This window comes from Capra hircus (assembly GCF_001704415.2).
Source record: "Capra hircus breed San Clemente chromosome X unlocalized genomic scaffold, ASM170441v1, whole genome shotgun sequence".
Classification (NCBI taxonomy): domain Eukaryota; kingdom Metazoa; phylum Chordata; class Mammalia; order Artiodactyla; family Bovidae; genus Capra; species Capra hircus.
In genome coordinates, this window is record NW_017189516.1 from 5,261,339 (window position 1) to 5,286,323 (window position 24,985).

The 24,985-nt window shown below is 37.4% G+C and overlaps 1 protein-coding gene across 1 annotated transcript in view; it reads right to left on the minus strand.

Moving 5' to 3' along the window:
- CHM (CHM, Rab escort protein 1) overlaps positions 1-24,985 on the minus strand; it is a 247,437-nt gene that overhangs the window by 42,810 nt on the left and 179,642 nt on the right. The window contains exon 12 of the mRNA XM_005700575.3: positions 22,532-22,628. Within this exon, the coding sequence (XP_005700632.1) occupies positions 22,532-22,628 (97 nt within the window). The remainder of the gene's footprint in view (positions 1-22,531; positions 22,629-24,985) is intronic.

Below are 24,985 nucleotides of genomic sequence, written 5' to 3' on the forward strand. Positions count from 1 at the left end.
ACATAAAATTCTTAATTATCAAGTATACATATATATCAAATACATATGTGTATATATATTCAGACTATATATTCATAAATATATAATAATGTCACAGATAAATAACACCCTGTACCATCAAATCTCAGAATAAGACAGCTGCTACTGATAGAATATTTATAAAAAAGAGATTTCAAACAGCTTAGAGTACAAATAAGCACTGTAAAGAGTGTGAAACTGTCAAATGGAAGGGCTACAGAGATAATGTTTCACACATTTACAAATTATTTTAAAAGAAAATAATTAGATTCATTTAGGATATAAGGAAGGATGAGTAGAAAATAAAGATGTAAGGTATGTTGTGAAAGATGCACTACATATACAAAAAATTAACTTTGAAAAACACAATAAGTAAATTTCAAATATTTAACAAACTTAAAACTTTAACCAAATTATCTGTAGGGAAGGGAAGTTAAGTTGACTTATAGATTTTAGAAAAATGTAATGCTACTACTTTAAAAAGATAAAATAACTAGACTAACCTAGATTTGCTATCAGTGTATCAAATACACTTAGCCAATACTGCATTCTGTTTATATAACAATTACAGTAATGCCTCATTTATTCAGAAGTCTTTTATCTACCATCAAGAAAGAAGAAGTATGCACCCCCATTAAATAAAAAAAAAAAAAGGCTTCAGCACCCAAGGTAGATGTTACAATACACACAGACTAACATGACCAGTTTGGCTAACTTTTCTGGCCCTCTACAGATTCCAAGTAGGAAATAAGGGGGGAGGGAAGTCAGTGGAAAGAGCTGCCAGAAAGAACATCCTGATAGCTGCATGAAAACAGCTGGAGGAAGACATACAAAATGTAGATGCAAGAAATGAAATGCTTGACAGAACAGAGGCATTTAGTATAGGAACAAGTAGATCTAAACACTTCAACAGGCCTTAAGGGCATTGCTAGATTACAAGGAAATACAATAAATAATGTTCATAATATTCTTAATTATAAGATAAAGGTCAACTATATGTAAAATAGACAACTATTAAGGACTTACTGAGAATACTACTCAATATTCTGTAATGGCCTATATGGGAAAATAATCTAAAGAAGAGTGAATATATGTTTATATATATATATATAACTCATTTACTCTGCTGTACAACTGAAAATAACACAACATTGTAAATTAACTATACTCCAATAAAAACTTAGAAAAAGAAAACAGTTGGGACCAGAAAACCAAAAAAGAGAAAAGAAAAAGGTTAAAATGTTTCATATATTCAGTATAGTATGGTGAAGGAAATGTGTGAAACATGCTGCTGCTGCTGCTGAGTCGCTTCAGTCATGTTCGACTCTGTGCGATCCCAGAGACGGCAGCCCACCAGGCTCCCCTGTCCCTGGGATTCTCCAGGCAAAAACACTGGACTGAGTTGCCATTTCCTTCTCCAATACATGAAAGTGAAAAGTGAAAGCGAAGCCGCTCAGTTGTGTCCGACTCGCAGGGACCCCAGGGACTGCAGCTTACCAGGCTCCTCTGTCCATGAGATTTTCCAGGCAAGAGTACTGGAGTGGGTTGCCATTGCCTTCTCCAGTGAAACATGCTAGGAAGGTTAATTATTTAAAAACTCCAAAACAAATGGGATCTAATTAAAATTAAAAGCTTCTGCACAACAAAGGAAAATATAAGCAAGGTGAAAAGACAGCCTTCTGAATGGGAGAAAATAATAGCAAATGAAGCAACTGACAAAAAACTAATCTCAAAAATATACAAGCAACTTATGCAGCTCAATTCCAGAAAAATAAATGACCCAATCAAAAAATGGGCCAAAGAACTAAATAGACATTTCTCCAAAGAAGACATACGGATGGCTAACAAACACATGAAAAGATGCTCAACATCACTCATTATTAGAGAAATGCAAATCAAAACCACAATGAGGTACCACTTCACACCAGTCAGAATGGCTGCGATCCAAAAATCTGCAAGCAATAAATGCTGGAGAGGGTGTGGAGAAAAGGGAACCCTCCTACACTGTTGGTGGGAATGCAAACTAGTACAGCCACTATGGAGAACAGTGTGGAGATTCCTTAAAAAATTGCAAATAGAACTACCTTATGACCCAGCAATCCCACTTCTGGGCATACACACTGAGGAAACCAGAATTGAAAGAGACACATGTACCCCAATGTTCATCGCAGCACTGTTTATAATAGCCAGGACATGGAAACAACCTAGATGTCCATCAGCAGATGAATGGATAAGAAAGCTGTGGTACATATACACAATGGAGTATTACTCAGCTGTTAAAAAGAATTCATTTGAATCAGTTCTGATGAGATGGATGAAACTGGAGCCGATTATACAGAGCGAAGTAAGCCAGAAAGAAAAACACCAATACAGTATACTAACACATATATATGGAATTTAGAAAGATGGCAATGACGACCCTGTATGCAAGACAGCAAAAAAGACACAGATGTGTATAACGGACTTTTGGACTCAGAGGGAGAGGGAGAGGGTGGGATGATTTGGGAGAATGGCATTCTAACATGTATACTATCATGTAAGAATCGAATCGCCAGTCTATGTCTGACGCAGGATACAGCATGCTTGGGGCTGGTGCATGGGGATGACCCAGAGAGATGTTATGGGGAGGGAGGTGGGACGGGGGGTTCATGTTTGGGAACGCATGTAAGAATTAAAGATTTTAAAATTTAAAAAAAAATAAAAAAAATAAAAACTCCAACCCAATAAATTTCAATCCTAAAAGGATACATTTCAAAAGAAAGTATTTGTGGAGACTACAGCACCCTACTGGGGACTAAATAAATAACGTAACATTGACCAGCATTTACAAGCTAACGGATATTTCTAACTGGCTCTCAAATTTTTCCTATTTAGCATCAATTTCATTGTAATGAAAATTCATTTAACAAATCATTTAAAGCATTTTCATTTTGAACAGAAGTTATTCCCAGTTTCCTTAGATGGTATCTCTGCTAGCCATTTCTGGTCTGTACACAGAGCAGAAGTCTACTTTTTGACTAGGATATTGTACTGTGTTGTCACTTCAGTCATACCCAACTTGTTGCGACCCTGTGGACTATAGCCCACCAGGCTTCTCTGGCCATGGGATTCTCCAGGCAAGAATACCGGAACAGGTTGCCATTTCCTTCTCCAGGAGATCTTCTTGACCCAGGGATTGAACCCTCATCTCTTACGTCTTCTGCACTGGCATGTGTTTTGTTTTGTTGTTGTTTTTTTTTTGTTTTTTTTTTTTTTAACCAATAGTGCCACTTGGGAAGCCTCGGGTAGAAAATTATTCTGAAATAAATACAAGATAATCACTGGCTCAGCTCACCAAGGCATGTGTCCAAATTTTGGAACACATCTCTATGGTTCCTAGAGTTCTCTCTAACTCTGGTTATCAGTATTTAAGTGAAAAGCAGTATGTATTGAGCACCTATAAGTTCCATGCACTATTCATATGAATTTGATTCTGATAACAATCTAGAGGTAGGTACTTCCATCATATCTATTTTATAGATAAGGAAGCTGAGGTAAAGAGAGTTTAAGTAACTTGCCTAAAGTCAATCGAACTAGAAAGAGCTAGGATTTAAACCTAGATTGTTCTTAAATGCAATATAATACTGTATCATTAGAATGCATCTTTCTTGTTAACTGAACTATTTAGTTGCCTTGCAAGTACCTTTCATATATACCATACCCATACCGTATGAGGGTTAACTTCAATTGTACACTTATGGTTTTACAAATTCTAAATCAAGCCAAATATAAGCCATGAAAAAAAAAATGTAAAATTAAGGAGACTAAAAGGTGAAAGTGAATTTAAAATATTTGCCACATACTTAGGACTATGGTGTTGCTACAGTACTGACACAGCATTAGATGAAGAATTAAAAAGTCTAAAGCATGTGATTTATAAAAAATAAAAACTAAAATACAAATTGAAAACACTGAGAAAATTATATATTCTAGCTTATTACACAATGCCTAAAATATTAAGATTGTCTTTAACAAAAATAACAAAATGAATTTTATGTCTACTTCACTGAATGCAATATAGCAATTGAATACTATTTATTAGGTTGGTGCAGATGTAATTGCGGTTTTGGACTGTGAATTTTAAATCATTATAACTAGACTCAAATAAGTTTGAGTAATCTCCGGGAGTTGGTGATGGCCATGGAGGCCTGATGTGCTGCAGTCCATGGGGTCGCAAAGAGTCGGACATGACTGTATGACTGAACTGAACTGAACTAGATTTAAATACATCTTTATTAATGAAATCAGGAACCATTACAATCTTCACATTTCTTCCTTTAACTTATTTTCTGTAGCGTAAAAATCCATGCTTCAGGATTTGACGAACTCCTGGAAAGCATTTTCTGCCTCCTGCTGGTTGTGGAAGCATTTTCCCTGCAAAAAGTTGTCAAGATGCTTCAAGAAGTGTTGGTTGGTTGACGAGAGGTCATGTGAATATGGCAGATGAGGCAAAACTTTGTACTCCAATTCTTTCAACTGGTAAAGCGTTGGTTGTGCAACGTGCAGTCGGGCATTGTCATGGAGCAGAATTGGGCCCTTTCTGTTAACCAATGCCAGCGGCAGGCATTGCAGTTTTTGGTGCATCTCATCGATTTGCTGAGCATACTTCTCAGATGTAATGGTTTTGCCGGGATTCAGAAAGCTGCAGTAGATCAGACAGATAGCAGACCACCAGTGACCATGGCCTTATTTTGGTGCAAGTTTGGTTTGGGGAAGAGCTTTGGAGCTTCTTTGCATTCCAACCACTGAGCTGGTCATCACTGGTTGTATAAAATCCAGTTTTTGTTGCATGTCACAATCCAATCAAGAAATGGTTGATTGCTGTTGCACAGAATAAAAGAACACTTAAAATGTCACTTTTTAAAATTTGCAGTCAGCTCATGAGATACCCACGTGTCAAGCTTTTTCACCTTTCCAATTTGCTTCAAATATCAAACCATCATAGAATGGTTGACACTGAGTTCTTTGGCAATTTCTCATATAGCTGTATGAGGATCAGCTTTGATGATTGCTCTCAATTTGTTGCTGTCAACCCCTAATAGCCAGCTGCTGTGCTCATCTTCAAGGCTCTTGTTTTGTTTGCAAAACTTACTGAACCACTACTGCACTATATGTTTGTTAGTAGTTCCCAGGCCAAAAGCATTGTTGATGTGAGTTGTCTCTGCTGCTTTACAACCCATTTTGAACTTGAATAAGAAAATCATTTGAATTTGCTTTTTGTCTAACATCATTTCCCTATTCTAAAATAAATATAAAATACTTTTCGTTGCAATGGTGAATGGAATTGTTTCCTTAATTTCTTTTTCTACTTTCTCATTATTAGTGTATAGGAATGCAAGGGATTTCTGTGTGTTGATTTTATATCCTGCAACTTTACTATATTCATTGACTAGCTCTAGTCAATGTTCATCGCAGCACTGTTTATAATAGCCAGGACATGGAAACAACCTAGATGTCCATCAGCAGATCAATGGATAAGAAAGCTGTGGTACATATACACAATGGAGTATTCCTCAGCCATTAAAAAGAACACATTTGAATCAGTTCTAATGAGGTGGATGAAACTGGAGCCTATTATACAGAGTGAAGTAAGCCAGAAAGAAAAACACCAATACAGTATACTAACACATATATATGGAATTTAGAAAGATGGTAATGATAACCCTGTATGCGAGACAGCAAAAGAGACACAGATGTTTAGAATGTACTTTTGGACTCTGTGGGAGAGGGAGAGGGTGGGATGATTTGGGAGAATGGCATTGAAACATGTATACTATCATGTAAGAAACGAATCACCAGTCTATGCTCGATACAGGATACAGGATGCTTGGGGCTGGTGCACAGGGATGATCCAGAGAGATGATATGGGGTGGGAGGTGAGAGGGGGGTTCAGGATTGGGAACTCATGTACACCCGTGGCTGATTCATGTCAATGTATGGCAAAACCAATACAGTATTGTAAAGCAAAATAAAGTAAAAATAAAAATTTTTTAAAAAAGACAAAATAAAATAAATATAAAATACACAGCAAGTAGTAAGTCATTAGCAAAAAAAACATAAAGTAAGAAATGCACACTAAAATGATGTGTAACATAATCACACTTATTTAAGAATGTATTCCAAACTCAAACGGCAAAGTTCAACAATGTAAAACTGCAATTACTTTTGTACCAACCTAATAATATAAAGTACAAAGCAACTGAACAACAGAAAACCATAGTATTGGTCAACCATGAATTATACTATAAAAGGTCTAAAATGTCTATCCTGTTCTCAATGGGAAGTGAAAGCTAGTGCTAATTCAAGAATGAGAGTTTGATTCCCCCCTACTTTATTTTTTAATATAAATTTATTTATTTTAATTAGAGGCTAATTATAATATTGTATTGGTTTTGCTTTTTTAAAATTTAATTTATTTATTTTAATTGGAGGTTAATTACTTTACAACATTGTAGTAGTTAAAAAAAACAAAAACAGAAACAATGAGAGTTTGAGCGATATTGAACAGAGGTAACAATGAATTCAGTAGCAGAATCAGTCAACAAGTACTTAGTATGTGCTCACAAATAACATGAAATCTTTCTTAGCTAAGAGAAGAGTATCTGTGGCAAATTTAAATTCCTTTGTCTTCTCATGTTTACTTAAATGGAGAAAAACACTTTTGAAATCAATAACATCATTAAAAGGAAAATAAGTCTTCATATATAGATTGCAATGGTTAATGAAGAATTGATTACACTAGAGTAAGACTTTAATAAAACCCAGAATTTAAAGTAAAAAAGACTTAACAATGACCAACTATATCATACAGGGAACTATATTAAATATTTTGTAATAACCCATACTGGGAAAGAATCTGAAAAAGAATCACTGAATCTCTTTGCTGAACTTATGAAACACTGTAAATCAACTATGCTGCTACTGCTGCTAAGTCGCTTCAGTCGTGTCCAACTCTGCGCGACCCCATAGACGGTAGCCCACCAGGCTCCCTCATCCCTGGGATTCTTTAGGCAAGAATACTGGAGTGGGTTGCCATTTCCTTCTCCAATGCATGAAAGTGAAAAGTCAAAGTGAAGTCACTCAGTCGTGTCAGACTCTTAGCGACCCCGTGGACTGTAGCCTACCAGGCTCCTCCATCCATGGGATTTCCCAGGCAAGAGTACTGGAGTGGGGTGCCATTGCCTTTTCCAACTATATCTTAATTCAAAAAAGACTTAAATTTTTACTATATAATTTCTATTTTTTCTCTAGAAGCCGTAATTTTTTTATAAGTATATCTTACAAACAAGCTAATTTGCTCGTCAGCAATGTTAAACAACTGTTTAAACAACTAAGCTATAAAGGCAGCTTTTTCATATATGTGTGAAATCTGGACCATTGAGGGTGTTCAATTTGTATTGTAGCAGACTGGAAATAAATACTTCAAACTGTGGATTCAATCGTACATAATCAAAATTATAATGAACATCTGGTATAGTATGTTAAATTTTGGTCAAACTACTATATGATCCTTTATTCTTGTGGCATAATCAGTTAAATTTGTTTTTAATTCATACTGTAGAAAAATCAGAAAATCAAGGTAAAAAAACCCCAAAAAACCTAAAAGTTAGTTTACCTGTCTTCCCATCATTTAGGGATAACCACTCATCCACTAAACATTCACTAAACGTCATTTAGTGGATAACCACTATTTGGCATATACTCTCTGGAATTTGTTACCTACAAATATACTGATGTACCTATAAATACACATATATGTGTGTGCATGTGTATATATAAACACATACAAATATGCTCATCTCTCACAATACAAAATTAGTTCATAACATAAAACTTATATAAGAAAACTTTATATTATTATTATACTTAACATGAAACCACAAAGTTTCTTATATACCATTTTTAAGGTGAGGAGCATGTTCTGTAATTTTCTTGAAGAACTCCTAGATCATTTTAGACCACAATGGCTTATCCTCCCTTTAATATTCATTGCTTGCATTCTTAGTTTACTCTAATGTGCTTTGCTTACTTTGTTTTTGTTTTCATTTTTAGCTTATTTGTTGTTGCTTTGCTCTTCCCCCATAAAATTAAAACTTCTGGAGATTATGAACTATTTATCACTTTCTGCCTTATTCCCAAGACTTAGGGTAATGCCCTCTACTTAACCTATGTTTTAAAAAATGCTTAGTGAACCAAGAAACATACTTGCAATACATAGGACAAAGGGTTGATACCCTTAATGTTTATTTATTTTAATTTTCTATGGTGAAATTATCAGGCTTACTTTTTATTTTTTAACTTAAGTAAACAATTTTTTTATTAATATACATTTATTTAATTGGAAGTTAATTACTTTACAATATTGTATTGGTTTTGTCATACATCAACATGAATCCGCCACAGGTATACACGTGTTCCCCATCCTGAACCCCCCTCCCTCTTCCCTACATTGTGTTAGTTTCTGGGGTATAGCCAAGTGAGTTATACATACACATATATCTACTCTTTTATAAAGTCTACTCCCATATAGGGCATTAACAGTATTGATATATGCTATAGAGTAGGTCCTTATTAGTTATTTATTCTATATATAGCAATAGGTATATGTTACTTTCAATCTCCCAATTTAACCTCTCCCTTCTGCCCTGCTCCATGGGGCTTCCCCTGTGGCTCAGCTGGTAAAGTATCTGCCTGCAATGTGGGAGACCTGGGTCCGATACCTGGGTTGTGAAGATCCCCTGGAGAAAGGAAAGGTTATCCACTCCAGTATTCCGCCCTGGAGAATTCCATGGACTCTATAGTCCATAGGGTCACAAAGAGTTGGACATGACTGAATGACATTCACTTCCACTACTGCCCCACGTTTGTTTTCTACACCTGTGACAGAGAATCAATTACTAGGCAGATAGATAAGAAGTCCAGAGTCCCCAAGGAGGAGAATGGGGTCTGAGGGTCTTGAAGTGGAGATAGAGGTCTGGAATTCTCAAGGAGGAGGAAAGGACAAACTTTTTTTGTTTACATTCCTTAGTCTTAGTCAATTACACAACTCAGTTTAAAACTCTGTACTAGGGATTATACACCAACAATGTATCCTGCTTGAGGACAGTTTCTCCTTCCTGAAAATCTTCTGACTATTCCTAACATCTCAGAATATATATTATGGGAGTGGATCTGGTAAAATTTTCATAAACTTGAGACAGACTTTTGATTCATTGTAATAACTAATTAAAAGGTATATAACTCCATTACTAACACTAGCAAGGGGCTATTCTTTCAGCTTCCTTCTGATGTCTATGTCAGAAGCTTTCTCTGCCTCTTTTATATTTTAATAAAACTGTATTACACAAAAGCTCTGAGCTATCAAGCCTTGTCTCTGGCCCCGGATTTAATTCTTCTCCTCTGGAGGCCAAGAATACCAGTGTCTTTCATGGTTCAGGAACAACCTTTCAGGGCTTAACTTCTGTTTTGTAAATAGGTTTAACTGTACCATTTATTTACATTCCACATTTAAGTGATACCATATGATACTTGTCTTCCTTTATGTGACTTACTTTACTCAGTATGACAATCTCTAGGTCCATTCATATCACTTCAAATGGAATTATTTCATTCTTTTTCTATGGTTGCTTAATATGCCACTGTATATACGTACCACACCTTCTTTGTCCCTTTCTCCAGCAATGGACATTTAGATTGCTTCCACGATCTAGCTTTTATAAACAGCAATGCAATGAACACTGGGGCACGTCTATCCTTTCGAACTGTGGTTCTCTCCAGGTATGCCCAGGAGTTGGATTCCTAGATTATACGGTCAGTTCGGTCACTCAGTAGTGTCTGACTCTTTGCTACCTGATGAATCGCATCACGCCAGGCCTCCCTGTCCATCATCAACTCCTGGAGTTCACTCAAACTCGCGTCCATTGAGTTGATGATGCCATCCAGCCATCTCATCCTCTGTTGTCCCCTTCTCCCCCTGCCCCCAATGCCTCCCAGCATCAGAGTCTTTTCCAATGAGTGAACTCTTCACATAAGGTGGCCAAAGTATTGGAGTTTCAGCTTTAGCATCATTCCTTCCAAAGAACACCCAGGACTGATCTCCTTTAGAAGGACTGGTTGGATCTCCTTGCAGTCCAAGGGACTCTCAAGAGCCTTCTCCAACACCACAGTTCAAAAGCATCAATTCTTTAGCACTCAGCTTTCTTCACAGTCCAACTCTCACAACCATATATGACTACTGGAAAAACTAAAACCTTGACTAGACAGACCTTGGTTGGCAAATTAATGTGTCTGGTTTTTAATATGCTATCTAGGTTGGTCATAACTTTCCTTCCAAGGAGTAAGCATCTTTTAATTTCATGACTGCAATCACCATCTGCAGTGATTTTGGAGCCCACAAAAATAGAGTCTGACACTGTTTCCACTGTTTCCCCATCTATTTCCGATGAAGTGATGGGACCAGATGCCATGATCTTCGTTTTCTGAATGTTGAGCTTAAAGCCAACTTTTTCACTCTCCTCTTTCACTTTCATCAAGAGACTTTTTAGTTCCTCTTCACTTTCTGCCATAAGGGTGGTGTCATCTGCATATCTGAGGTTTTTGATACTTCTCCCAGCAAACTTGCTTCCAGCTTGTGCTTCTTCCAGCCCAGCATTTCTCATGATGTACTCTACATATAAGTTAAATAAGCAGGATGACAGTATACAGCCTTGACGTACACCTTTTCCTATTTGGAACCAGTCTGTTGTTCCATGTCCAGTTCTAACTGTTGCTTCCTGACCTGCATATAGGTTTCTCAAGAGGCAGGTCAGGTGGTCTGGTATTCCCATCTCTTAAAGAATTTTCCACAGTTTATTGGGATCCACACAGTCAAAGGCTTTGGCATCGTCAATAAAGCAGAAATAGATGTTTCTCTGGAACTCTCTTGCTTTTTTGATGATCCAGCGGATGTTGGCAATTTAATCTCTGGTTCCTCTGCCTTTTCTAAAACCAGCTTGAACATCTGGAAGTTCATGGTTCACATATTGCTGAAGCCTGGCTTGGAGAATTTTCAGCGTTACTTTACTAGCATGTGAGATGAGTGCAATTGTGTGGTAGTTTGAGCACTCTTTGGGATTGCCTTTCTTTGGGACTGAAATGAAAATTGACCTTTTCCAGTCCTGTGGCCCCTGCTCAGTTTTCCAAATTTGCTGGCATATTGAGTGCAGCACTTTCACAGCATCCTCTTTCAGGATTTGAAATAGCGCAACTGGAATTTGATCACCTCCACTAGCTTTGTTCCTAGTGATGCTTTCTAAGGCCCACTTGACTTCACATTCCAGGATGTCTGGCTCTAGATGAGTGATCACACCATCGTGATTATCTGGGTCATGAAGATATTTTTTGTACAGTTCTTCTGTGTATTCTTGCAACCTCTTCTTAATATCTTCTGCTTCTGTTAGGTCCATACCATTTCTGTCCTTTATCGAGCCCATCTTTGCATGAAATGTTCCCTTGGTATCTCTAATTTTCGTGAAGACATCTCTAGTCTTTTCCATTCTGTTGTTTTCCTCTATTTCTTTGCATTGATCGCGGAAGAAGGCTTTCTTATCTCTTCTTGCTATTCGTTGGAACTCTGCACTCAGATCCTTATATGTTTCCTTTTCTCCTTTGCTTTTCACTTCTCTTCTTTTCACAGCTATTTGTAAGGCCTCCCCAGACAGCCATTTTGCTGTTTTGCATTTCTTTTCCATGGGGAAGGTCTTGATCCCTGTCTCCTGTACAATGTCATGAACCTCCATCCATAGTTCATCAGGCAGTCTGTCTATCAGATCTAGGCCCTTAAATCTATTTCTCACTTCCACTGTGTAATCATTAGGGATTTGATTTAGGTCATACCTGAATGGTCTAGCGGTTTTCCCTACTTTCTCCAATTTAAGTCTGAATTTGGCAATACGGAGTTCATGATCTGAGCCACAGTCAGCTGCTGGTCTTGTTTTATGTGTTATCTCTATTTTTAGTATTTTAAGGAACTTCCATACTGTTCTCCATAGTAGCTGTACTAGTTTACATTCCTATCAACAGTATAAGAGGGGTCCCCTTTTCTCCATACCCTCTCCAGCACTTACTGTTTATAGATTTTTGATGATAGCCATTCTGACCAGTGTCAAGTGATACCTCGTTGTAGTCATGATTTGCATTTTTTTAATAATTAGCAATGTTGAGAATCTTTTCATGAATGTTTATTTTTATTATTTTTCTGTTTTACCCTTAATGTCTATATTGTTTTTATAAGATGATAAGAAAAGAATAATCAATTCAATAGACAAATTAAATGAATAAGTAATTCACAGAAAAAGGATTAATATCCAATAAACACTATTAAAGGATAGTCAACTTCATGATTTATTAAATATACATTTAAACAAAATATCATTTTCTACTTTCAAACTGGTAATGGAGATTTGGTAAGATAATATGTGATGCTCTTGTATGTTTGGAGAAACAGACATGTTTGCTTATAAACTACCATTGGATGTGTAATTTGATATTTTTTTGGAAGAGGGGCAAAAGCCCTAAAAACTCCAGGAACTTTCAGAAACTCTGGGACATTCATTTATAGAAAGATGGAGTAAAGGTACCTTTCTCTATTGTTCTTGCTAAGTGGAGTTAAAAATCTTGGATATAATATATAAAATGAACATAAGAAAATTCTGAAGTAAAGAAATAAAGCAGAGCAGCAAGGGACCTTGACACCAAAGGAACAAAATGCCAGAGTTACCTGAGTTTTCTTTTTGCCTCATATATCCCAGAGTAGTTAGCAGAAAAACTGGCAACCCAGAAATATTAGTGGACTCAGACAAACAAAGCCCCAACAAAAGCCTGCCTCTCTCAAGTCAAAAGATCGAGAAAGGGGCAACTTAGCAAGACAGAAAACTTTTAGACAGTAATTTTTCTACCTCAACTGAACACTGCAGAAAAAAAAAAAAAAAAAAAAAAAAACAAGGCCCCACCTCTACACTCACCATTAGTGCCTGAATGGGGAGTGTATGTAGACTTCCATTCTTCACCGGGTTATAATGAGGTGTCCCAACATCCCTGGTAGCGTGGTGTCAAAGAAGGCCAAGAAGGGAACCAGGATTTACTAGGAGAAACAGTCCCCACATCCTTTACCATATCAGCAGAGACCATGATGAGATCCTGGATTTTCACCCTTATCCAGCAATAAAGAAGACAGCTCCTCAGCCCCACTGGGGTGGTGTCAGAAGAGGCCACCAATGCCCAAGTAATAAAGCCATATTCTGTCCCCATGGTGTCATTGAGGTCATGTGGAGCAGTATCGAGGCACTGCTGCTCCTCCTACCAAGAGTGGAATCAGTGAGGCCTACTGGAGATTACAATCACTGAGCAGTAATAAGGAATTGCTCCAATTTCTGCATGCCAGCAGGGGCCAAGCAGGGAACCAAGACTTCCATTATCAGCTGGCAGTAACAAGGGAATACTCTCTTTTACTACCAGAACAGTGTCAGAGGAAGCCCAAGAATAAGATCTAAGTCCCATTATATAACAAAAATATCTGGGTAGCAATAAAAAATTATTCATTATACCAAAAGCCAGGACCTCAACTTCAATAAGAAAAGGCAATCAGAACAACACAGCTGCTGTATTTGTCTGAAGATTTAATGTAGCCATCATAAAAATGCATCCATTAGTGACTGATTATAAACATGCAGGAAACAAATGAGATGACAGACAGTGTCAACAAAGAAAGAGAAAGCGTTAGGAAGCAAGTAGAAAAGTTTTTTTTTTTTTTTGAGAAAAGATAAATTGTTCATATCTGTTTACAAAAGCACAATATATATTAAAATAAATAAATTTAAATAAAAAAAGGATTCCTTCAATCCAGAAAAAAAAGAACATTAAAACATCAATAGTATTCTAAAAAATAAAAATAACAGTCACAACCATCACTCATCAGTTCATCTTGGTAATGATAATGATTGTTTTAATCTATCTTGGATTAGTAGTCTCCTGATATCTCTTTTTTGATTAGAGTTCTGAAAATCCTGATGTACTCCACAAGCACCAAGTAGATTTAAAGAAGAATCAAACATAAAATTTTAAACTAAAAAATATAGTAATTAAAACCTTAAAACATACTGAATAGGTTCAACAGCAGAATGGAATGCACAGAGGAAAGAATCATTGAACTTAAAAGTAGAACTGTAGAAATGGCACAATATGAACAAAACAGAGAAAATAGACTATATGAACATGAACAGAAATACATGTATTTTGCATTCTTCTTGCTTTTGTACTATGTTAGCATTGCTACCACTTTGGCTATATTCCTTCCTATAATTCACTGTGTCTAACAGGGTACATTGCTCTCAATAGATATCAAAATATTTTTGAATTAAAAAAAAATGAACAGAGCCTCAGAGACATGTGGAAGTATAATGAAAAGATCTAATAGATAAGAGCAGTCCTAAGATAGCAGATGAACAGGATGGGGAGATCACTTTCTCCCCCACAAATTCATCAAAAGATCATCTGAATGCTGACCAACTTCATGAAACAATTTCTGAATGCTCTAACCTAAGGCACAGTCTGGCCCAAACACAGAACAAAGGATAGAGCAAATACCGAAGGAAAGCTAGCCAGCTGCAGACCAGCCCTGCCCCTACTGACAGAGGGAGAGAGGCAGGCGGGCTACAGCTAGAGCTGGAAGGCAAGTGACAATCTTGGCCCTAGAGACAGCATCCTCCACCAACCTGTGAGAGGGCTCCCAGTCGCTCACAGTTGCTCCCAAGTCTTCCTGGGTTCCTGGACTCTTGATATCTGCCAGGAGGGTTGCAGCCAGAGATCAGCTCTCCAGAGGAGACACATGGCACACCTGAGACAGAGCCCTTGCTCTGCACCCAGGAAATGGAGGGGCTGGGACCCCGGAGGTGATTAAGATGCACAGCCCACCGGGTACAGTGCGTAGGCCAAGCACCTGGTCGCCTGAGCTGCTTGGACCTGGAAAGGGCACAAAATGCATTCCTAACCAAGTCTGTGCCTTTGTGGAGAACCTGAACAGAACAGGCTATGGTTTTTCCTGTAGTCATGTATGGTTGTGAGAGTTGGACTGTGAAGAAGGCTGAGCACCAAAGAATTGATGCTTTAGAACTGTGGTGTTGGAGAAGACTCTTGAGAGTCCCTTGGACTGCAAGGAGATCCAACCAGTCCATTCTGAAGGAGATCAGCCCTGGGATTTCTTTGGAAGGAATGATGCTAAAGCTGAAACTCCAATACTTTGGCCACCTCATGCAAAGAGTTGACTCACTGGAAAAGAGTCTGATGCTGGGAGGGATTGGGGGCAGGAGGAGACGGCGACGACAGGATGAGATGGCTGGATGGCATCACTGACTCAATGGACATGAGTCTGAGTGACCTCCGGGAGTTGGTGACGGACAGGGAGGCCTGGCGTGCTGCAATTCATGGGGTCGCAAAGAGTCGGACACGACTGAGCAACTGAACTGAACTGAACTGAACAGAACAGAGAACCTGAGAACCTGAACCTGAACAGCTTAGACCCGGGAAGTGCATACAACCCAGGGCCTGCTTTGGACAGTTTCTCTGCAGAGCCACCTGGAGGCTGAGCAGTGTAGACCGGGAAAGCACACACACCGTGAGTGGGGCAAACCCAGTGTGGTCCATACACTGTGAGCACTCGCCACACATGCCAGTGATATATTTTTGCAAGGTTCGTCCCTCCCCACAATACAACCAAATAAGTCAGCATAAATAAGTGACCATCTTCGCCCCCTTGTGTCAGGGCAGAAATTAGACACTGAAGAGACTTGCAAACAGAGAAAGCCAAAATAAGCAAAGAGGGAACCACTCTGGAAGTGACAGGTGCAAGAGATAAAAACCCTGTAGTTAGTATTGACTAACCATTGAAAGGGACCTACAGACCTTGATAAGTATAAGCTGTAACAAAGAACTATCTGAAACTGAACTGACCCCACATTGCCCTCAACAACTCCAGAGAAATTTCTAGATATATTTTAATTATTATCATTTTTTAATTTAAAAAAATTTTTCTTAACTTTTAAGTTCTTTATTACTCATTTAATTTTCATAACCTACTATTACACTGAAAAAAACCCCTATTTTTAAAACAAATTTCATGTTTTTTAATAATTTTTCTGATTTTGTTTTGTATTTTCATTATTGTATTTTTTTCAGTCTAACCTCTACTCTAGATTTTTAATCTTTGCTTTTTGGTATTTGTATCAATTTTGTACCTTTAAAGAGGAGAGTGAAAAGGGTGGCTTAAAGCTCAACATTCAGAAAACGAAGATCATGGCAACTGGTCCCATCACTTCATGGCAAATAGATGGGGAAACAGTGGAAACAGTGGCTGACTTTATTTTTCTGGGCTCCACAATAACTGCAGATGGGGATCGCAGCCATGAAAATTAAAAGATGATACCTTCTTGGAAGGAAACTTATATGACCAACCTAGACAGCATATTAAAAAGCAGAGACATCACTTTGCCAACAAAGGTCCGTCTAGTCAAGGCTATGGTTTTTCCAGCGGTCAGGTATGGATGTGAGAGTTGGACTATAAAGAAAGCTGAGTGCTGAAGAATTGATGCTTTTGAAGTGTGGTATTGGAGAAGACTCTTGAGAGTCCCTTGGACTGCAAGGAGATCCAATCAGTCCATCCTAAAGGAGATCAGTACTGGGTGTTCATTGGAGGGACTGATGTTGAAGCTGAAACTCCAATACTTTGGTCACCTGATGCAAAGAGCTGACTCATTTGAAAAGACCCTGATGCTGGGAAAGATTGAGGGCAGGAGGAGAAGGGAAAAAGAGGATGAGATGGTTGGATGGCATCACTGACCCAATGGACATGGGTTTCGGTGGACACTGGGAGTTAGTGATGGACAGGGAGGCCTGGTGTACTGCGGTTCATGGGTTCGCAAAGAGTCGGACAAGACTGAGTGACTGAACCGAATTGAACCTTTAAGAATCTAATCTTCAGTATCGATTTTCCTTTAGGAGTGTGATTACTGGCTTGATTGTTCTCTCCCCTTTTGATTCCCCCTCTTCTCCTCCTGGTCACCTCTATCTCCCTTCTCCCTCTTCTCTTCTCCATGTAACTCTGTGAACCTCTCTGGGTGTCCCTCACTGTGGAGAATTTTTTCACCATTAACCTAGATGTTTTATCATCTGCACTGTATTGATGGAGAGGTCCTGAGGCTACTGTAAGAATAAGACTGAAAGACAGAGGCAGGAAGCTTAAATCCAAACTCGAGAACATCAGAGAACTCTTGATTTCAGGGAAAATTAAGAGACAAGAGCTCATCCAAAAGCCTCCATACCTACCCTGAAACCAAGCTCCACCCAAGAGCCAACAAGTTCCACAGCAAGACATACCATGATAATTCTCCAGCCACACCGGAACACAGCCCTGAGCATTAAAGTACAGGCTGTCCAAAGACATGCCAAACACATAAACACTCCAAAAATCACTACTGGATACTTCATTGCACTCCAGAGAGAAGACATTCAGCTCCACCCATAAGAACACAGACGCAAGCTCCCCTAACCAGGAAACCTTGACAAGCCACTCGTCCAACCCCACCCACAGGGAGTAACCTCCACAAAGAGGAACCACAAACTTCCAACATACAGAAAGGGCACCCAAAACACAGCAATCTAAACAAAATGAAAAGGCAGAGAATTATTCATCAGGTAAAGGAACATGATAAATGACTACAAAAACAAACAAAAGAGGAGGACATAGGGAGTCTACATGAAAAAGAATTCAGAATAATGATAGTAAAGATGATCCGAAATCTTGAAAATAGAATGGAGTTGCAGATAAATAGACTAGAGATAAGGATTGAGAAGATGCAAGAAATGTTTAACAAGGACCTAGAAGAAATAAAAGAGTCAATCAATAATGAATAATGCAGTAGCTGAGATCAAAAGGACTCTGGAGGGAACCAACAGTAGAATAACTGAGGCAGAAGATATGAAAAGTGATGTGGAAGATAGAATGGTGGAAATAAATGAAGCAGAGAGGAAAAACAAAAAAGGAATTAAAAGAAATGAGGACAACCTCAGACACCTCTGGGACAATGTTAAATGCCCCAACATTCGTATCATAGGAATCCAAGAAGAAGACAAAAAGAAAGGCCAAGAAAATATACTTGAGGAAACAATAGTTGAAAACTTCCCTAAAATGGGGAAGAAAATAGCCAACCAAGTTCAAGAAACCCAGAGAGTTCCAAACTGGATAAACCCAAGGTGAAACACCCGAAGCCACACAATAATCAATTTAATGAAGATCAAGTACAAAGAAAAAATATAAGAAGCAGCAAGGTAAAACCAACAAATAACACACAAGGGGATCCCCATGAGGATAACAGCTGATCTTTCAACAGAAACTCTTCATGTTAGAAGGGAATGTAAGGACATACTTAAAGTGATGAAAGAGAAAAACCTACAACCCAGAATACTATACCCAGCAAGGATCTCATTCAGATGGGAAGGAGAAATCAAAAGCTTTACTGACAAGCAAAAATAAACTGAAAATTGATTAAAGATCTAAATGTAAGACCAAAAAAAATAAAACTCCTTAGAGGAAAACATAGGCAAAACACTCTAACATAAATCACAGCAGGATCCTCTATGACTCATCTCCCAGAGTAATGGAAATAAAAGTAAAAATAAACAAATGGGACCTAATTAAACTTAAAAGCTTTTGCACAATGAAGGAAATTATAAACAAGGTGAAAAGACAGCGTACAGAATAGGAGAAAATAATAGCAAATGAACCAACTGACAAAGAATCAATCTCAAAAATATACAAGCAGCTGCTGCAGCTAAATTCCAGAAAAATAAATGGCTCAATCAAAAAATGGGCCAAAGAACTAAACAGACATTTCTCCAAAGAAGACATACAGATGGCTAACAAACATGAAACAATGCTCAATATCACTCATTATCAGAGAAATGCACATCAAAACCACAATGAGGTACCATCTCACACCAGTCAGAATGGCTGCTATCAAAAAGTCTACATGCAATAAACACTGGAGAGGGTGCGGAGAAAAGGGAATCCTCTTACACTGTTGGTGGGAATGCAAACTGGTCCAGCCACTATGGAGAACCATGTGGAGATTCCTTAAAAAACTGGAAACAGAACTGCCATACGACCCAGCAATCCCATTGCTGGGCATACACACCGAGGAAACAACAATTGAAAGAGACAAATGCACCCCAGTGTTCATCGCAGCACTGTTTACAATAGCTAGGACACGGGAAGGAACCTAGATGGACATCAGCAGATGGATGGATAAGAAAGCTGTGGTATATATATACACAATGAAATATTACTCAGCTATTAAAAAGAGTGCATTTGAATCAGTTCTAATGAAGTGGATGAAACTGGAGCCTATTACACAGAGTAAAGTAAGTCAGAAAGAAAAACACCAATACCGTATCAGTTCAGTTCAGTTCAGTCGCTCAGTCGAGTCCGACTCTTTGTGACCCCATGAATCGCAGCATGCCAGGCCTCCCTGTCCATCACCAACTCCCAGAGTTCACTCAGATTCACGTCCATCGAGTCAGTGATGCCATCCAGCCATCTCATCCTCTGTTGTCCCCTTCTCCTCCTGCCCTCAATCCCTCCCAGCATCACAGTCTTTTCCAATGAGTCAACTCTTCCCATGAGGTGGCCAAAGTACTAGAGTTTCAGCTTTAGCATCATTCCTTCCAATCCCAGGGATGATCTCCTTCAGAGTGGATTGGTTGGATCTCCTTGCAGTCCAAGGGACTCTCAAGAGTCTTCTCCAACACCACAGTTCAAAAGCATCAATTCTTCGGTGCTCAGCCTTCTTCACAGTCCAACTCTCACATCCATAAATGACCACAGGAAAAACCAAAGCCTTGACTAGAGAGACCTTAGTCAGCAAAGTAATGTCTCTGCTTTTGAATATGCTATCTAGGTTGGTCATAACTATTCTTCCAAGGAGTAAGCATCTTTTAATTTCATGACTGCAATCACCATCTGCAGTGATTTTGGAGCCCAAAAAAATAAAGTCTGACACTGTTTCCACTGTTTCCCCATCTATTTCCCATGAAGTATATTAACACATATATATGGAATTTAGTAAGACGGTACGATGATCTTATATATGAGACAGCAAAAAAGACACAGATATAAAGAACAGACTTTTGGACTCTGTGGGAGAAGGTGAGGGTGGGATGATTTGAAAGTATAGCACTGAAACATGTATATTACCACATGTGAAACAGATCACCAGTCCAGGTTCCATGCATGAGACAGGGCATTCAGGGCTGGTGCACTGGGATGACCCTGAGGGATGGGATGGGGAGGGATGTGGGAGGGTCTTCAGGATGGGGAACACATGTACACCCATGGCTGATTCATGTCAATGTATGGCAAAAACCACTACAATACTGTAAAGTAATTAGCCTCCAATAAAATAAATAAATTAATTAAAAAAAAGAAAAGATCCAATAGTCATGGCATAGAAGTCCCAGAAGGAGAAAGAGTGTTTGCTGAAAAATACTCAAAGAAATAAAGGACAAAATTACACAAATTTGAAAAAAAGATACAATCTTGCAGATTTAAGAAGCTGCACAAATTTCAAATAGAATAAATCCAAAGAAATAAATGCCAAGACCCATCATAATCAAAATTCTAAAACTCAAAGACTAAGGAGAAAAATTTTGGATGTATACTTGTAAGCCAAAAACCATTATCTATGTGGCAAAAGCATACACACATTGTGCCAATGTCAAATTCCTGGTTTTGATATTGTACTATAATTTGGTAAAATGTAACTAATGGAAAAAATTAGATGAAGGATACATGGGACCTCTGTGTATTATCTTTGCAAATTCTACGAATCCATAATTATTTGAAAATTAAAAAAAATCTACTTTGACCTAATAATTCCACTCAAAAAAATCTTACAAAAAATTTATGCTCATAAATATTTACTTATAAAAATGGCTGGTTTTTATAGGATTATTAAGTAAAATTTTTCAAAACAATCTCAACATCATGGGATTAAATAAAAATGGCATATCCATAATCATTGAAAATTATATCACAGAATTACAAAAAGAGTTTTGCTGCATTAAAGTCTTTTTAAAAGGCAGGTTATAAACAGTATATAAATAGCATTGCATTTTATTGAAAATATATATGCATATACATCTAAAAAAAGACAAATATAATCAAGTGTTTATCATTCCTAAGGAGAAGGATTATAGTAATTTTACTTTTCTTTTTTACATCTTCCAAATTGTCAGCAGTGAATATATATTATTAAGACTGGGAATATAAAATATTTCACATAGAAAAATAATCTATAAAAGTAAATTTTAAAAAATAGTCAGAAACATAAATGCAATTTAGAAAATCCAAAATGAGTGCAGTTGCATATTTTATATGCTAACACAGATAAACTGACACACACAAAAAAACTGGCTAAAGTAATAGGGTGAAAATAATATGGTAAAGATTTACCTATATCACCATAAAAGGAGAAAAACTTGAGCTACTTTTTCAAATGGAAGTTTAGGATTACAGCAATACTGGGTAAGTTTGCTTGCTTCTCCCTGTTGGCATCATGCTCCCACTTCTCTTTGACCATGTTTTTACCTTCTTTTAGGAAGCAATAGTCCTACACTTGTAAGCATAGTCAAACCAGATTAGTCTTCAGCTTTTCACAATTCATGTTAATAGTTGTAGTAAAACTCAATATAAGTTTACAGAATTTAAAATAATCGTAGCTAATGATACTGTTATATTTTCCTTCTAAGACTATCTAGAGCCTAATTTGTCAGTACCTCTCTTGTGATATTTTAATAATCTGCCTCTTACAGCTACTTCAGTATTTGTCATATCTGTCCCACTAGACTGGGAGTCCCCCAAATTCAGGGCTTATGTTGTATTCATCTTTAGCTACACTGATATGCCTACCAGAGCACACTGCACTCAGCTAATATTGTCTTGTTTCATTGGATGTGCAGTAAGACTATGAATACTTCAGATCGGGAATGTCAACTGTTCCTTAATAATCCCTATGAATACGCAGTTTAGGTCTAGGCATAGTGATGGCCAATGTACACTTGCTTATTTTACTTACTGAAACATCTTTAAGAAATATGTTGTAGGCAGCATGATAACTGACAGTGTTGAGACAGAAATTTTGATACACACAGGTAGAAGAACAGATAGATAGTTTAACAACGGTGCATGTGAAGATTTAGTTTTAGAAATGTTCAGAGGCAAGGGGAAGGTATGAAATGACTTACTGTATGACTTACATGATATGAACAAATACTATGAATTAAAAAATATATATATGTAGCAAAACTGTATTAAATCCATAAGAATAGCTGTCCCCCTTTACTTTCTAAACAAACACAGAAGACAACTACCAGACTCTACTGTGCTTACATGAGCCTTTCATGCATGTCATTGTTGATGAACATAACTCAATGACTCGAACAGCAAAAGTTCCTGGTTCCTCTGCTGGCACTGTCAAAATGGAAATCTAAAAAGCAGAAACAAAATATCAGACATAGCTGTTAGATCTCATTTTCATTCTTTTATCATTAGAGCAAACTGAGTGTCTTTTTTCAAACACTCATTGATGTTTGAAAAACTTTAGCTGGTGGGATTGAATTTTAGAACAAAATTTGAAACATAAAGCATGCACATGTGTCAAATTATTGATATATTTATACATGATATATATTGCAGTCCTAAAATTCATGGACAATGAATATTTCAAATTATCTTTAATATTTATTAAATCTTTCACTTACTATATATTTTCAAAAGATGTGATTAATTACTTCATTTGTTCCAAAGGTTTAAACAATTTATTGTGCCCCCCCCAAAAGGCACAATAAAGGGACAATTCATTATTCTGAATTGTATGCACTTCATTGTTTCAATCACAGCACATTAAATTAATTTTGATTATTCATAATGCCTAAGAATAGAAGTTATAGAGTACTTGGAGCTGGTGCATGGGGATGACCCAGAGAGGTGTTATGGGGAGAGAGGTGGGAGGGGGGTTTATGTTTGGGAACGCATGTAAGAATTAAAGATTTTAAAATTTAAAAAAAATAAAAAATTAAAAATTTAAAAAAAAAAATTAAAAATTTGAAATGTTACCTAAAAAAAATGCAAAGATACTAAAACAAGCAAAGCATATGTCAACATATACCAAAGTACAGCTAAACAAATACCAAAATATTTCAAAATGAATAGCTTCAAATTAATTTAAGGACTCCATTAATATGCAGTATGCTGTGCTAGGAACCACTAATATGCTATACAGCTTTATATTTAAAAAACTTTAAATTACCATCAGGTAAACATTTCTCTACAGAACCAAAACTTCAATACCAATTCTCAATTTAATCTTCAATCTGAGGAAAATATATTGTTTTGTATAGGAAATACTGCCAAAAAATAAAGCCTTACTTGTAATTTTACTTTTGAGCATTTAGATTTTAACTGGCAACATCATATTGATAGCCAACAGAGGAAATGCTTTTAAGTTCTAACAATAAAATTTTTTTGATAATCATGACCTTCTTACTATCACTACCTGTATATACATTTGGAGATTTACAATGTCTCAAAAACTGTGTTCTCCATATTCCTCAACTCCTTTTGCTGCTATGATAAAAAATGTCATACTGAAGCATTAAAGAGAGAGTAGCCAGTAAAACATGGATCTAATGTTGTGTACATGTGTGCTCAGTCATGCCCGACTCTGAGACTCTGGACTGTAGTCCACCAGATTCTTCTGTCCCTGGGATTTTCCAGGTAAGAATACTGGAATGCATTGCCATTTCCTCCTTCAGGATTTTCCCAACCCAGGGATCCAACTCATATCTCCTATATCTCCTGCATTGCAGGAGGATTCTTTACCACCATGCCATGTGGGAAGCCCCTAATGTTGCATAATTATTATCAAACAATTATGACTAAAAACATGTATATAACTGAAAAGGTATCTTAAGGATTGGACAAACATTTAAGTACTTCTTTTGTTTCTGACAACTATCATGTATAATCAGTGACCCCCTACCACAGTGTCTTCTGTCTCAACTCTTGAAAAGGTAAATATCTTAAATCACAGAGAGATTATAAAAGCCATCAAAAGGTAATTCCTTCAATCCTTGAATAACCCTTTCATAAGATGTACCTAAACCAACAACTACTCTTTCCTCTCAGTTGAGTTCAGTCACTCAGTCGTGTCCAACTCTTTGCGACCCTAAGGACTGCAACATGCCAGGCTTCCCTGTCCATCACCGACTCCAGACCTTGCTCAAATTCATGTCCATTGAGTTGGTGATGCCATCCAAACATCTCATCCTCTGTCATTCCCTTCTCCTGCCTTCAATCTTTCCCAGCATCAGGGTTTTTCCAATGAGTCAGTTCTTTACATCAAATGGCCAAAGTATTGGAGTTTTACCCTCAGCATCAGTCCTTCCAATGAATATTCAGGACAGATTTCCTTCAGGATTGACTAGTTTAATCTCCTTGCAGTCCAAGGGACTCTCAAGTCTTCTCCAATATCACAATTCAAAAAAAAATCAATTCTTCAGTGCTCAGCTTTCTTTATAGTCCAACTCTCACATCCATACATGACTACTGGAAAAACCAGAGCTTTTACTATATGGGCCTTTATCACTTTATCAGTAAAGTGATGTCTCTCCTTTTTAATATGCTGTCTAGGTTGGTCAAAGCTTTTCTTCCACGGAGGAAGCGTCTTTTAATTTCATAATTGCAATCACCATCTTCAGTGATTTTGGAGCCCCCAAAATAAAGTCTGTCACCATTTCCACTGTTTCCCCATCTATTTGTCATGCAGTGATGGGACCAGATGCT